The sequence below is a fragment of the Ovis canadensis genome, chromosome 4 (assembly GCF_042477335.2).
Source record: "Ovis canadensis isolate MfBH-ARS-UI-01 breed Bighorn chromosome 4, ARS-UI_OviCan_v2, whole genome shotgun sequence".
Lineage (NCBI taxonomy): Eukaryota > Metazoa > Chordata > Mammalia > Artiodactyla > Bovidae > Ovis > Ovis canadensis.
Genome location: NC_091248.1, coordinates 26,616,012 through 26,630,971, shown reverse-complemented (window position 1 = coordinate 26,630,971; position 14,960 = coordinate 26,616,012). Strand labels below are relative to the sequence as shown.

General features: G+C 42.3%; 1 protein-coding gene across 19 annotated transcripts in view; it reads right to left on the bottom strand.

Annotated features, from left to right (window-relative positions):
* Nucleotides 1–12,615, bottom strand: part of PPP1R9A (protein phosphatase 1 regulatory subunit 9A) — a 342,780-nt gene extending 330,165 nt beyond the window's left edge. For 8 of the 19 annotated variants that reach the window (XM_069587437.1, XM_069587442.1, XM_069587434.1 and 5 more), the window contains exons 1-2: nucleotides 11,828–12,222; nucleotides 8,477–10,087 (exon numbers count right to left, since the gene is read on the bottom strand). In XM_069587437.1, coding sequence (XP_069443538.1) covers nucleotides 8,477–9,868 — 1,392 coding nt within the window. In that variant the 5' untranslated portion in view covers nucleotides 9,869–10,087; nucleotides 11,828–12,222. Of the gene's footprint in view, nucleotides 1–8,476; nucleotides 10,088–11,362; nucleotides 11,796–11,827 lie in introns of those variants that run through there. The other 11 variants (XM_069587443.1, XM_069587445.1, XM_069587439.1 and 8 more) reach the window with 5 other exon arrangements.
* Nucleotides 12,616–14,960: the final 2,345 nt, after the last annotated feature.

Here is a 14,960-nt window from a genome sequence, read left to right as displayed (position 1 = left end):
ACTTTGCTCCCCCTAAAATACAAAAGTTCCAGGGATGTCCCTGGTGGTCCAGGGGCTAAGACTCCAAGCTCCCAATACAGGGGGCCCAGATTCGATCCCTGGTCAGGGAACTAGATCCCACATGCTGAACTTAAGAGATCATTAAGATCCGGCAGGTCTTAAGGAAGTCTGAATATCCTACAAGCTACAACTAAGATCCAGCACAGCCAAACAAATTATTTATTTAATATTTATTAAATATTTAAGAATAATATTTAAATAAATGTTTAAGAATGTTTATCCTTAAATAAATAAAATATAAAATTTCCAAATATCTTTACACTCTGCCTTTTCATTGTCCTTTTTGTAAGGACGGGCACACGAGAAAGAGCAAGTTAGGCTAAAAAATTGGGAATTGTGCAAAAGATTATCAATATTTCAATCATGTTGAACTGTGCTGTGAAGCTATTTCCAGAACAAAAGTGAATAAAGCAATTAATATGTCAGCAACTATATTACAAAACATTTCTTTCTTTATTCTTAGGCTCCTCAGCAAGGTGTTCTAATATATAGTTCAAGCCATACTTCCAAAAGTTGAGTTGCTGTAAAAGTAACTCTATCAAAATGTACTCCCTTGGGTTTAATCTTTTAATCATCTTAGTTTTTAACTACAATCTATAGTATAAATAACACTCTCAAGAGCAATTTAACATAACTTCATTTTGACATTTCAACAAAGATGTTCAAATTTTTCCCTTTGAAATAATAGCACAAATATTTATGGCAAGGATACTGTACAAATACATTTAAAATACAGTCAAGATAACAAGAGGTTAAAGCTGAGAAGAGATTCTAGCGATAAACTACAAGTAAGACAGCCCCACTTACACATAAGAAAACCAAAGCTTCAAGACGCAGACCTGGCCAACTTTACAGAATCTCAAGAAAGTGTGGGGGCTTCCCTCGTGGCCTAGTGGTAGAGGATCTGCCTGCCAATGCAGGAGACACACGTCAGATCCCTGGTCCAGGAAGGTCCTACATGACTCAGAGCAACTAAGCCCCTGTGCCCCCATTACTGCAGCCCACACACCCTAGTAGCCCGTGCTCTGCAGCAAGAGAGCCTGAGCAAGAGTAGCCCCCACCTGCTGCAGCTAGGGAAAAGCCTGGACAACGAAGACCCAGCGCGGCCGGATAAAGTAAGTGTGCCATACTAGCTTAAAACAAACAAAAAAAAGAAACGTTTGGTGTTATTCTCATCATCAGTTAGTAATATTTAAGTGGTGTATATAATATTCTTTAGTTGACAATGTGCAATAAATTAAGTGCCTGCCCAAAATGACTTATTTCATACATGATTTATAGAGGTAATAGTCAAATGGCATATAAAATCTATATTGAAATGTTGAAGGAGGAGAAGTTTTAAAAAAAAGAGTGAAGTTCGTCCATGAACAATTCCAATCAACATAAACGAAGAGAAGCAAGAGCATAAGAGCAGCAGGCTGGGAATAAATCAGATCACGGGAACGTGACAAGTCTCTTCGTGCTAGAAAAGGCCAACGTAAGGACGAAAATTGGCATCAGCGCTGCTGTGCCTGTAAAGATACCCTGTGCTGAAGCGATCACTTAGCTTCGTCAACGGCAATTTCAGATTACGTGAAGAAAAGTGCAGTGTCCCAAGTTAGGCGGTGATTCTGACCATCCTCTTTGCCCCATACACTGTTTTTCCTCAGTTAACAAATATCCTCATCCCTTTCTGGATCCTGCTGTTATCTCAGCTTCCTGTCTTCTTTCTCTCCATGAAACTGCATTAACAAGCAGGCAACATTTGTGGCCCCCACATCCTGTCACTTCATCTTGAGAACATGTCACCATCCATAAAGTCCGTTATCCTTGCCCCCTAGACCTTCCTCCTATAGTCTGCTGCCCACATGGTATCCTATATTTTAACATAGCTCAAGACATGCTCACTGTGTCTCCTACATTCTCTTAAAAAGCACGCCCTTGATCCCATTTGTATGAAATGTCCAGAAGATGCAAATCCATAGAGACAGAAAGTAGATTATGTGTTTGCCAAACGATGTGGGAAGAAAGGGAATTGGGAACGACTGCTCACAGACACAGGGCTTCTTTCTAGGGTGATGGAAATATTCCCATTAGATAATAGTGCTGGCTGCACAACATCGTGAATATACGGAAAACCACTGAACTGTACACTTGAATATGGTGAATCTGATGTTATTTAAATTTTATCTCAAAAAAAACCTGCCAATTAAAGATAAATGAAAATAAGGAAATACATGAGCACACACACACACACACACGCACACAGCCATGCCCCTCCTTCCAACTTTCCTTTTGCCTTGCAAAATAATAAACCCCCCATAAGTGGAATTATTCAGGCAGAAGCTGAATGATCATCTGTCAGCAATATGCTATTGAAGGGCTAACTGAAGTGAGGAGGAAATTACACTAGATTACCCTTAAGTATTTTTCATCTTTAAGTTTCTATGTCACAAACCAAGATGAAGCGATTAGAACCAGGGTAATTTTTTAAAGTGACCAGAAAGAAAAAATGTGAAGCATTACTTGAAAAGTTACTTTTTTTTCTATTCAAAATGAAAACCGGAGACTATAATGAAGCAAAAGAACAAAAATGAAAGATTCAAAATGAAGAGCATTGGAAATTAAGAAAAAATATTAAGTAAATTAGATAACAGCACACAAACGAAGACGTGATATTCAGAACTAAACATAACAGTTGATTTGCTTATACAAAATTTATCCTGTATATAATCGCATTTTTCTATAGACATTCTGAAATCTTTTTTTCTTTTTTAGGTGAAGAAGATGTTAGGAAAAAATCTAATGCAGAAGAGATTTAAATCAGATTACTGTTGACAGGCATGTGACTAGGTTAATAAAGTAAACAATGGATGGATGACATAATAGAAAGTTATTTTCCTCAAATTCAGCCTTTTTTCTTTAAAGTTCATTTCCGCAACAATGAGCATCCTTTGTGAGGTAATTTAGAGGGGAACAAAAAATATTGTTGATGATACAAAAAGGAAGACACTTTAAACCTTTCTACTACAAATAAATTTCTACAAACATCTGTAATAGGCTGCTGTAGAAAAGAATCTCATTTAAATATTAAATGACCAAGTGTCAGGGGAGGGAAAAAGCTATTAGTATACACACATGCAGTATTAGAAAAGGGGTCATTCAATAACTATTCATTATTTGATTTTACACAGCACGTTAATACATTTGACATATTTGCCTGGTTATAAACCATAATTTATAAAACACCAAATTTTAAAAGGAAGCTCAGTTTGAATGCTATCCAAATAAAAGCAAGCTACACAAAATGATGATTCTAATACTCTCCCTAGAAGCTTTTAAATTTAGGCTTCCAAAAGAATGAAAGAAATAGAATTTCTGAGTCTGTCAAGAACTTTCTCCTCCTGTCCTTTTATAATTAAAAATTTAGACCACACAGAGTCGAAAATATGACTTTTTAATGACCCAAACTCCTTATGAATTTAGAGACCATAATCCACTTTGGCATCCAGAAACAAGTTTACACCTGTTTCAGCTTCAAAGAATATTTTTCCATACAAGCAGCTACAGCAGACCCATCTGAAGAGCAAATTTTGTTACAAGCCCCATTCAGAAGCCAGAAGATTATACTTCAAAATCATATTCCAAATAGTGGTCTGGTGATCAGCAGCATCGGCACCAATGTGAGAGCTTGTCAGAAATGCAAAATTTCACCCCAGACCTACTACTGTGAGAGTCTGCGGTATTGCTTGGGAATATGAAATTCTATTTATAAAGGTCAAGAAAATAAATGGATTGGAAGAAACTCTTAAGAAGTTATCATCACTGATGGTAGTAAGCTAACATTAAGTGACTTAGTTAAGCACAGTAATGAGAGCTTGTAAGACCAAGAGAAAAGTCACAAGACATGTTAAAATTAGGTAAGTCAGTAACCTGCAAGATATTCCAAAACAGAAAGGAATGGCAAGACCAAGCCATTATCATGCCATCTCTGGACTGACAGCGATGCCATCTCCATATCAGCCTTCCAGCGAGCACATTCAGTATGAGGCTATTCTGGACCCTCAGGTGCTCTCACCAAGAAACGCAAATAGCCCCCACGGCTCATCAGCAGGCAAACTGGTAAACCTACAACTGCATCTAAGTGTACCTGTCCCCACTCCCTTTGATTCAGCAAGTGTGTATCCCAGGAAGTAAGATGCCCAGGGCATCACGAGTCTGTGCAGAGTTCTTCCTCAACTCTAGTCCTCAGAAGCAGGCACATCGGTGGGAAAGGCTGATGTGAGAGACACAGGACACATGAATTTTGTGTACCCAGGATTCAGCTACAAAAAAGTGAAAGAACTCAGGTCCTTCCTTTCAATCTCCTTTCAATCTCCTTAAGTTCGTTAACCTTCCGCCACCCTCCTCACCACCCTCCACGGTTTTCCTCTTGCTTTGGGCTGTGTGTTTTAAACTGATTTGATAAATCGTATGATTCAAGTATCTTAATTTGGTGGCTGAGCCTGTCTACTCCATACCTCTGGGATAGCTGGTAGTGTACTCGGAGGCTAACTACTGCATCAAGGTAATTTCCTACAAAACAGCTACTGAAAAAGAAATATGCATTTCAAAAGGTCCCTGAGTGATTGATAATGCAAATTCAAGTTTAGAAGCACTGAGCGAGACTGTTAGAGAAAACTGCACAAAGACAGAAATTTGGGTGTCAGAATGATGCTCAGAACACCATCCTGAATAAAAGGCCTCATGTACCCCCCCCTGAAAATAACTCACAGCCCCAGAACAGGGAGGGAATGCCAAGAAATCCATTTTCAACAACCATCATGTACGGCTTAGAGCAACACTGCAGCCATTGGTGACTCTCGTTCAACTCCATCTGTGTAAAACTCCACGCAACTTGAGAAAACACAGAGAAAAGTACAGCATAATGTATCTCAACACCAATCCAGCACTTTTGTCTTGCTGGGAATTACAAAAATACACTTTTTCCGATACACTATGTTTCAAGAACACCGATCTGAAGGACCTGAGACTGCCAGAAACAGAGAAAGGGTCCCGGCTTTCTTAACAAGACTGCAGTGACGACTTGGGTCATCCAAGAACAGAGGTGAACAGAATGCCCTATGGAGTGACACTAACGGGCTGTATACTTCCCACCGGCCACCGGTTCCTGACTTCATCAGCTCTGGTAATTTTATGTATTTTTTGTATTTCACTGTTCCTGACACATAGTAAGGACTCAATAAATGTTCTGAAATAATATTTTTTTAAAAATTTAAATGTCACCCTTTCTTTGATTTATCTGAGACAAATTTAATTCAATTTCTTGATTCCGAGAAATTCTTGAGAATGAATTATTCTTGAGAATAATTCCATATATCAAATATATCCACATATCAAATAAGCATATCTTCATAACACTCCCTCATTCCATACTCCGAAGCTGGATTTTATATTTTCTGTTATTAATTTCATTCTAATTTTCCATGACACAATGAAGCACATTAATCTATCCATTAAGAAACAATCTGACCATTTCTAAAAGTCATCAACAATTATATATAAAGGATATACATACACAGGAAAGATCAGCTATTATTTTGACATTTTTCTAGGTCCAGATTAAGACATCTTAGGGAAACATCAATTTATAACATCTACAGAAGAACTAAAATAGAAACTGGACACTGTCACATACATAAAGGTCATAAACAAGTTATGAAACAGGAGGCCAAAGTGTTGAGAATGTTTAGTGAAGAATACGGTGAGAGCATCAGGAAAAGAATGTAAAAGCTCTAAAGATCATTTCTGCAAGGAATATGCTTGTTATTACTTCTGAAACAGGGAATGTGTTTATGTTTCAAAGGAAAAGATTTATGTTGGAAAGCACATAACTTCCCATTCCAATAAAGAAATATTTATAAAAAGAATAAGGAAACACCCATAGAGAATGGCTGAGTGTGTTCCCTTCCAAATGACCTATCGAATACTATTCACGCCACACATTTAGTATAGCCAAAAACGGCTAAAGTACTCAAACGACATTAGACACTTCCGCACAGGTTTTTACACTGTGTTTCATGGGTTTTAAATGCCATGTGTTTAAGAACTGACTCCACAAGCTCACAGAGGAAGAGGTAACCTTATAGATTTTTGTGTCCTCTGCAGCTAACAGCATGAGAGTAGACATCTGACAAGCATTCAATAAACATTATTACCACTCTCTGAGGCAAAAATCTTAATTGGAGAATAATCTAAACACTACCATCATCACCACCACCAGTGGGAAAGTAGCTCTCAAGATTTCCAAGTGAATCCACTTACACGTTAAACAATGGGAACAAAAAAAGAATAATTGTCTCATTCATTACAAAGGGCTAAGAATGTATCTTCTGTTCACAGACTGAATCCACTCCAACTAGTACAGTTAACTGCCCACTAAAACGCAGCGCCTTATCTTTCACAAATCTGATGCTTGATCCATGCTCTCAATGGAAAGCATTAAACGTATGCACTCTATTTCATTCCTTCTTATGTGAAATACAGTCTGCAGTGTGCAAATTAAGAGTCAAAACGCTTATTGTTATAAGCAATGGCAGAAAAGAAATGACTTCAACTTCGAAATATCATGCCCTAAACCCTGGTTTGTTCACAGGTGAACATCCAAGTTTCAGTCATAAATCCTTTAAAATCCATTCAACTGATAACTGCAGCTCTATTTTGTGCAGCACAGGACCCAAATTCAAGGCTGGTGCTCCATCTGGGTTGATAAATTTTAGTAAGCTGCTATTCCCCATTAGGGAGTTGGTCACTGGTTTTAACAAACTCCTTGAAGAGTTCATTTCAGTTATTCCTGCCTTGCTGGATGTGTAACAATTTAATCTTGTTGCTTTCTTCCTAAGGGGTAGGAAGATGATGCTCAAATGAGAGCACTTGCAAAGGGGACTTGAACAATGAAATTTAGGAGTTGGCTGGACGGGCCTGAGGGAAAGGGACCTCTAATGAGGGTGCCTACAACTTGGGGGTAGGGGAGAGAATGACAAAGGGAGGTGGGAAAAGAGCAGCAAAGAAATTTAGTTTCCTTAGAAACTAGATTCATAGCTCCAGAAGTTATTTTAAACATAGTTTAACTTGACATGGCCCATTCTGACCCAAAACTTTGCTTTACACAACTGAAAGGCAAGTTTGCCTGTTAACACCAGTAAAGAATTTCACAGATTATTAGCTTATTTCAAGAAGGAATTTCACAGTTACAGAAGGGTCATATTTATCTTTGTTATGTAAATAACATATCTTACAGCCTTCTATGAAAGTTTTATAAGATGGAAATAACAATAGACAGTGGCTTTAGATTTTGAGGAGAAAATTTAAGAAAATGACATATCTAATTCCAAATCTATCATCTACACACACTGTGTGAGCTAAAAGTCCCTAGAAAGTGGTTGCAAACTACATACTCTGCCACCACAGCTCTCCAGATTCCCCTAAGAGGGCATGCCAGCATCTTGGGACTCAGCTGATGGGCAAAGACACTTTGAAAAAGCACTCCAGGAGATGCTGATACTCAACCAAACACCTCCTGCCCCACTGCCACTATCAGCTAATAATGTTTCACCACTCGCTGCGGATGTATTTTTGTGTGTGTGTGCTATTCTTCTATTCCAAATGTTAACTAAGTGAAGTCATTAGAATAGAGCATCTGAATTCAACTGGCATTTATCCAGTTTTTAAGAGGTAAAAAGAAATCCATGAATGGCAAATCAATTTAACATCCTTTCAAACAATTCCATTTTAAAGCCATATAACAACTTCTGAACTCAAAGCTATTTAGAGTCATAGCTTTCCAATTTAAGTAGTTAAGTCCACTAACGTATTTCCACGAATCAAACATTCACTATCAAGGAGCAGTACAAAAAAAAAAAAGTTCCAGCATTCCTCACAATCCACCTACACTTCAGTAAGGGATAACTCAGATTTTTTAAGCAAGTAAATAAAGAATATTATTTCAAGGTTATCATAACTCTCCCCTTGTACATGATCCCTCAAATCCTACAGGGTTTACATTTAGATAATTTTATTATTTATGGGTAATTTCAAGTGAAACTAGTTAAAGAAGTAATTCTCCTTCAAACTAACACTCCTGGTTTTCAGGGTTCATATTATTCATACTCCAGTCCACTGGTATGTATCTCACAATCCCCAAACTTCTTCAACTTCAGTATTGCTGTTTACACAACTACAAAGCACATCCAGAAATAGCTCTCAAAACTCCAAACTCTTCAAATCACCAGACAACATATGTGTATCAACAACCTGGTAGTTTTTACAGTTGTCAGTCCTCGTCTTCGTCTACATAGAGTTAGGCCCAAATACTAAGAAAAAAACTTGGTGGGGGGGGGACAACAACTCCAAAAACAAACTAAGAAAATATACTTACCTTAATCGGAGCACTACTAAACTTAATTTTCCTGTTTGCCGGGATGTCCTCCTCTTCTGGCAATCCAGCGATCTCTGAGCATTCCACATCAGGCTGACAGTAACTGCTTTCATCACTATCTTCCTGCTCCTCCTGCTCAGTACCTGTCTCTCCCCAGTCTGAATTATACCTGGATCTCACCCTATACACATTATAGTCACTGTGCATGTAAACATGGGAGCTGCCAAAACGATGCGGCTCTTCAAATACTTCCTTTTCACAAGCGAACCTAGATACATCAGCAGAGGTGAAATCACCACCTGCAAGTTCTCTCTTCTGTTGCATTGCTGCCTCACTCTCCACCAAACGAGCTTCTGCGTCTTCTGAAGGTTCGTTCTGTGGTGAAGGGATTTCAGGCTCTGGCACTGCCTGGCTTTCAGCACCAGGTTCTTCAGGGGTGTGCCTGTCAGTTCTGTCGGGAGCCTCCTGGTTAGATGCGGGGTCCTCGGCTGCCGTGCTCTGCCGCGCCTCCTCACTGGGCACAGACGCGAGAGACGTACTTTTCGAAGCCACCTCTAGCCCTGGGCTTGTACTACTCTTCCGAGCATCCTCTGCATCGTCACTGTGCTTGCTTGGAGGAGACCAAGAACTAGAATCCTTCAGGTGTCCAAAGGTGTCAAGGTTTGTAACGGTAACAGATGGTAAATTCAGGGGATAATGCCCAGTCACTGAGTATTCGTTGTTCTCAGCCTTCTCGGAAATGACGGCACTGGGGGAATCGGTGTTCTCAAATACTGCACTCAGTTGACTCACAGTTGGGGAGACAGCCTCGGTCCGGGAGCTAAGACTGTCCAAGGAATCAGTACTGCCTCGGTTGGACTTGGAACCACCCCATTCATCCTGAGGTTCACTCCCTCCAGCTTTCTCCTTCTTTGGGGAATAGCGGTTGTTGTGTCCTGACTCATGCACACTTCTCTCAAACATCTTGCGAGTTTCTGTGAACTTAGAATATGAAGGGCCATCGTACATTGTGTCAAATCTGCTAATTCGTTCTGAAACAGAGGACTCCAACTTCACAACCGAGCCATCTGTTTTTTCCAGAAACTCTCTGGGCTTCATTCGCCTCTGAGGGGATGAGGGTCCCTTGCCCCTTGTTTTGGCAATGACTGCAGCATTCTCACTGGGTTCCATACCCATCTGCATAAATAGGTTTTTAATTCTGTTGACATTGGAGCCATATTTCCTCCCCCTGCTCTGCTGGGAGCCCTCACCTTCTTTTGTTTTCTGTTCCCCATCTGACTTGGGTTTGTCAAAGGTACTTTTCAATGCCTGGAACTCAGTTCTATATGCATTCCTGTGAGGAGAGGCACTTCTGAGCGTGGTACGTTCACCCGAAGACTCAGTTTTCAACATTTTTACTTCAGGGGTGAAAAGCCAATGTTCATAATGATCAAGAAAAAAAAAAACCAAAAAAACAAAACACCTCTCTTCTCTAATCACCAGTATCTGGTCAAGAAAAAGTACCTCTCAAATGGCATATTGTGTCAGTGATCCTCCCAACAGGTGTATTAGGAAATTATTCAGTCAAGAGTTACACAAAATGGCTTTTTCAAAGCAAGACTACAGGTTCATCTGTAACAGAAAAGAATGAATTTCTGAATTCATTTACTTATTTGAATTTATGCTTAGTCAACTATTAATACATTTTTCAAAGTGGCTTAGCCACATGTCAACTAAGAAATTACTTTTTGAACTGGAAACTTCAAAGTCAAGAATTTAAAAGTAATAACTCTGATCAATCTTGGGTAACAAAACTGTTTCAAACATAACTTGAGGACCCCCCCACACACACACCAAAATCACACACACACATACGCGTGACACATAAGTACACTTGAAAGCAATATTTCAGCCCGTTTTGGTTGGTTTTGTGAATGACCTTAAAAGAAACCAGCTGTCCCCAGATCTTTAAAAAATCATCAAACTATCCAGAAAAATGAAATTCACTTGAGATTCCCCACATCAGGTAGAACATATTCTTTTTGTACAAGCATAATTAAAAGTTCAGAATCTATGTTTACAAACTCCAAAACATGCCTACAGCGGCTTATTCCATTCTTTCTGGTCCGATATTCTCGTCTATATCAGCCCCAAAGCCCCTAGGGCAATTTCAGACCAAGCATAATAACGTTCTTAAATGGCAGTAAGTTTCACTCCAAGTTCAGAACCATATCAAATATTTGGAAGTTTCCTAAGAGTGAACATTATTAATTATAGAGTGGGATATACAATATCATGGGAATCAATGTATGAGAACGTGACGATCAGAAGGTAAACAGACCATGAAACCTCTTCACAGCCCTGATTTGTTTATTACACTTGCCTCTAACTTACTACAAGCTCAGAACACAACGCAATGCATGCTGGCCAGTTTCCTCAAGCCCACAGCTGGATTTTACATCAATATGCCAGCAAATACTTCAAGATCCGCTGTGGAGCAGACACTGTAGTTCTAAAGATTTTTCATTTTGTTTTTGTTTTGTTTTGTTTTTTTATTATTAGGCCCGAGCCCTATCACCCGCACGCTCCATCAGATGAGGAAGCACACACTTTCATTGAAACCGTCTCCAACCAAACTCGGCTCCTGGCCCAGCACGCATGCATGGCCCATGCAGACAAACAAGAAAGGCTTCAGAGTGTGGAGCCTGTTTTTCTGTCAGGCATCGCCAATCTCCTTCTACCCTGACATTTGTTTCAGCCTTCACACCCTACTCCCCCACCCCCACCCTCACACCCCACTCCCGCCCCCGCCAATTCCAAACCCCGAAGAGGCGGGGGCGGGGGCGATGGGGCCGCCGGGGGATTCAAAACCTGCCCTCACAAAAGACAAACATAAATAACACCAACTTGAGAGGCAGCCGATTCCCAAGCCTGGTTCGGGACGCAATCCCTCGGCCCCCGGGCAGGGGCAGGGCCGGGAGAGCAGGTGACGCCAAGCGCTATGGTAGGAGGTCGCGGACTAGCTTTGTGCCAAGAAGCACCTGAAGTCCTAACACATCGGCTGCGGCTCCGGGCGGCTGCCAGGCGGATGCCGGCGTGGCTCGGGGAAAGCCGAGCTCCCCAGCCACATTAAAAAAAAAAAAAAAAAGGAAAAAATTACAGGGTAATGCTAATAAATCCCTTTGTTTTTCGTCCCAGAGTGCCAGGAGACAATAGATCCCACTGATAATGCCTCTGATCCTCAACCTATCGCTCCCCAACCGCAACCCACCCCCACCCTCAGCCTGCAACTCAGCCTTTGTACATCCCGATTTTTTCCTCCTCATCTCCACCCTCCCCAACTCCTCGCCCCGCGCACAGCCTCCCCCTTACCCGAGCCGGAGCCGCCGCCGGCGGGGAGGGTCAGGCGGCCGTGGCTCCCACCCCCTCCTCCGAGGCGCCCCCCGCCCCGCGGTGGCCGCAACTCGGCTCGGCGCCGGCCCGCTCGCCGCCCCTCCACCCGCTCCTCACGGCGCAGCGCGGAGGGCGGCTGCGGCGGCCGCTTCCACTCGCGCCGCGGCCCCCACGCGCGCCCGGCCCGCGGAGGGCGGCCCGGGGAGGCGCGCTGCACTGCCCAACGCCATTGCGGGCGGGCGGCGGCCCGGGCCCCGAGGCGCTCGCACCCGCGGGCGGGCCTGGGGCGGGGGTCCCGGCCGGGGCAGGGGCCTCGCCCACGTGCGACCGCGCGCGCCGGGCCGTTTGGCCGGCCGCGGAGCCGAGGTGGAATGGGGGAGAGGCCGCGGGGGTGAGGAAGGCCCGGGGTAACAGGTGCCTCACCTCGGCGGATGGGATTAACTCTAGGGCCGCAGAGAGAGGGAGCCCGGCAGCAAAATCCCAGGAGAGGGAGAGAGGGAGCCTCTGGCGGCCAACGGAGGGCGAAAAGCACCGGCCCGAGGCGAGGCCGCCCCACCCCGCCCCCAGCCCCGCGCCGTGGGCGAAGAGCCCCTCGGGCTTGGGGCACGGCCTGCCCTTCGGCTCGGGTCTTGGTGCCGCGAGAACTGGGTTCTTGGGGCCCCATCCCAGAGAGTCTGCAGTTAACTCCATGACCCCAGGGCATCTAAAACCCTGGGCCACGCTCCTGGCCTGCAAGGCCAATCCCTAGGCCTAGATCCAGAATGGCCGCCACTTAGGCCGCTGCGCCTCACCTAACACCCACCTTGACCTCAAGGCGCCACTGCTAAAAAGAGAGAGAGGAGGAACTCTTCTGGCTTTCTCGTCAGGAAAGAGTTTTTCAGACTCTCCCGCCCAACCCCCCACCCCTTTTATAAATGCTCAATACCCCCTCCTTTCCCCATCAAAAATACAGCAAGTGTTACAGCCTTCCTGCAAAATATAAGATCTATCATGACTGTCAATAAAGACCTTTAAACCAATGCTCAAAAAAAAAAAAAAAAAATGAAGTAGGAACTTCTAAGGATAATTTTTCAAGAAGGTAAAAATATACTCTAATACAAATGTAAAATGAAGATGTGTCAAAAATGTTATTTGACTCATCAATTAGGGAGGGAACACCAAGATATAACCCGTCCAAATGACAATGTGAAGAACAAAACTTTATGGAAAATCAGAAAAGAGGTAAAACTGGTTAATAAGGCACCAAAATGTAATGTTTTGAATTATCAGGGTAGTAATCAACTGTATCTCTTCAGGAACAAAATGATTTTGTATTTCTACAGATAAGAACCATTTACAGGTGCCTTAAGTTTCTAGGGCTTATAGAATGGTAAAAAGTCTATAGTCAAAGGCAGGCAAAGGTGCAAAGTACTGTAGAACCATGAAGAATCCCAGGGGTCCCCAGCCTCCCTCTGGGATCTAATTAATGTCTGATGATCTGAGGTGGAGCTGAAGTAATAGAAATAAAGTGAAGTAATAGAAATAAAGAGCACAGTAAACATAATGCATTTAAATCATCCTGAAACCATCACCCTCAATCCAGTCCCTGGACATACTGTCTTCCAGTAAACAAGTCCCTGGTTCCAAAAAGATTGGTGACTACTGCTGTAGTAACATCCAGCATTCCATTGAAAGGACACTCAATAATCTGTTTGTCCATTTTAAAGCCTTACATGAGTTTTTCCAAGGGAACCATTATTACCTGCATTTTTACAGATGGGAAGACAGATTTAGGTTTTGTAACTTACCTACGGCTTTCTCACTAGAGCTTCCCAGGTGGCACAGTGGTAAAGAATTTGCCTGCAATGCAGGCAAACAGGGATCGATCCCTGAGTTGGGAAGATCCCCTGGAGAAGGAAATGGCACCTTGCTCCAATATTCTTGCCTGGAAAATTCCATGGGCAGAGGAGCCTGATAGGCTACAGTCAATGGAGCCGCCAAGAGTCAGACACAACTGAATGACTGAGCACACAGCTTTATCACTAGAAAGTGATTATAGCTACATATGAACTCTGGCCAGTCTGTACACAGAAGCTATATACTCTTGAAGCAAAATCTTTTCTCATTTAATTTCAAAAGAGCTTTGTCGCTACTCAATTCTATGTATCTCTTATTTTGAACAGTGGAGTTTTTTTTCTTCAAGCCTCACCAAATTCTGGGTGCTTTCCCAAGGAATTGGCATTCTCTGTCTACGACGTGGATGTCACTTCTATAAGCATAAACAGATGTAACAGGCAATGTGAGGGGGCTGTGGTTCCAGTCTCCACTTTTGGAAAGAACATTTGTGCAGTCTGGGGTAAATGAGTGGAAAAGTTCCTGTCATTTATTTGCAGTATGGAAACCATGTTTTTTAGGAGAATAACTTAAATAAATGCAGGAACCTAATCACTGAGTTCTGTCTGTAGATGAGGGGGCAGAGTTGGCAACAAAACCAGTCTTACACCTCTTTACAAAAAGATGATTCATGCAGAAAAGCAGCCTAAAGAATTCGGTTGGTTTGGGTTTCTTTCTTTCTTTTTTTTTTTTTTAATATGAACCTTCTGGAAAAATTCATAGTGAAGGGATGAATGACAGAGTTTTTAAAACATAATTTTAGATTCCTGGCTTGCCCATTATCCACCTTCCATTTCTAACACTTATCTGAATGCTTGAAGGGACTACTAGACCACTACTAACTAATCCAATACATGTGGTTATTTAACTTAAATCATATACAATTTAAAATTAAGTTCTGGGCTTCCCTGGAGGCTCAGTGGTAAAGAATCTGCCTACTGACACAGGAGACGCAGGTTCAATCCCTGATCTGGGAAGATTCCACATGCCTTGAGCCAGCTAAAGTGGTGCGCCACTACTGAGCCTGTGCTCCAAAGCCCAGGGGGCGCGACTACTGAAGCCTGCCAGCCCTAAATAAAGCCTGTGCTCTGCAAGAGAAGTCACTGCAGTGAGAAACTCTTGCTATAGAAAGTAGCCCCCCTCTCCACAGCTAAAGAAAAGCCCGGGCAGCAACAAAGACCTGGTAAAGCCAAAAATAAACAAAACTTAACACTTAAAAAAATAAGTAAGAGAATTGAGT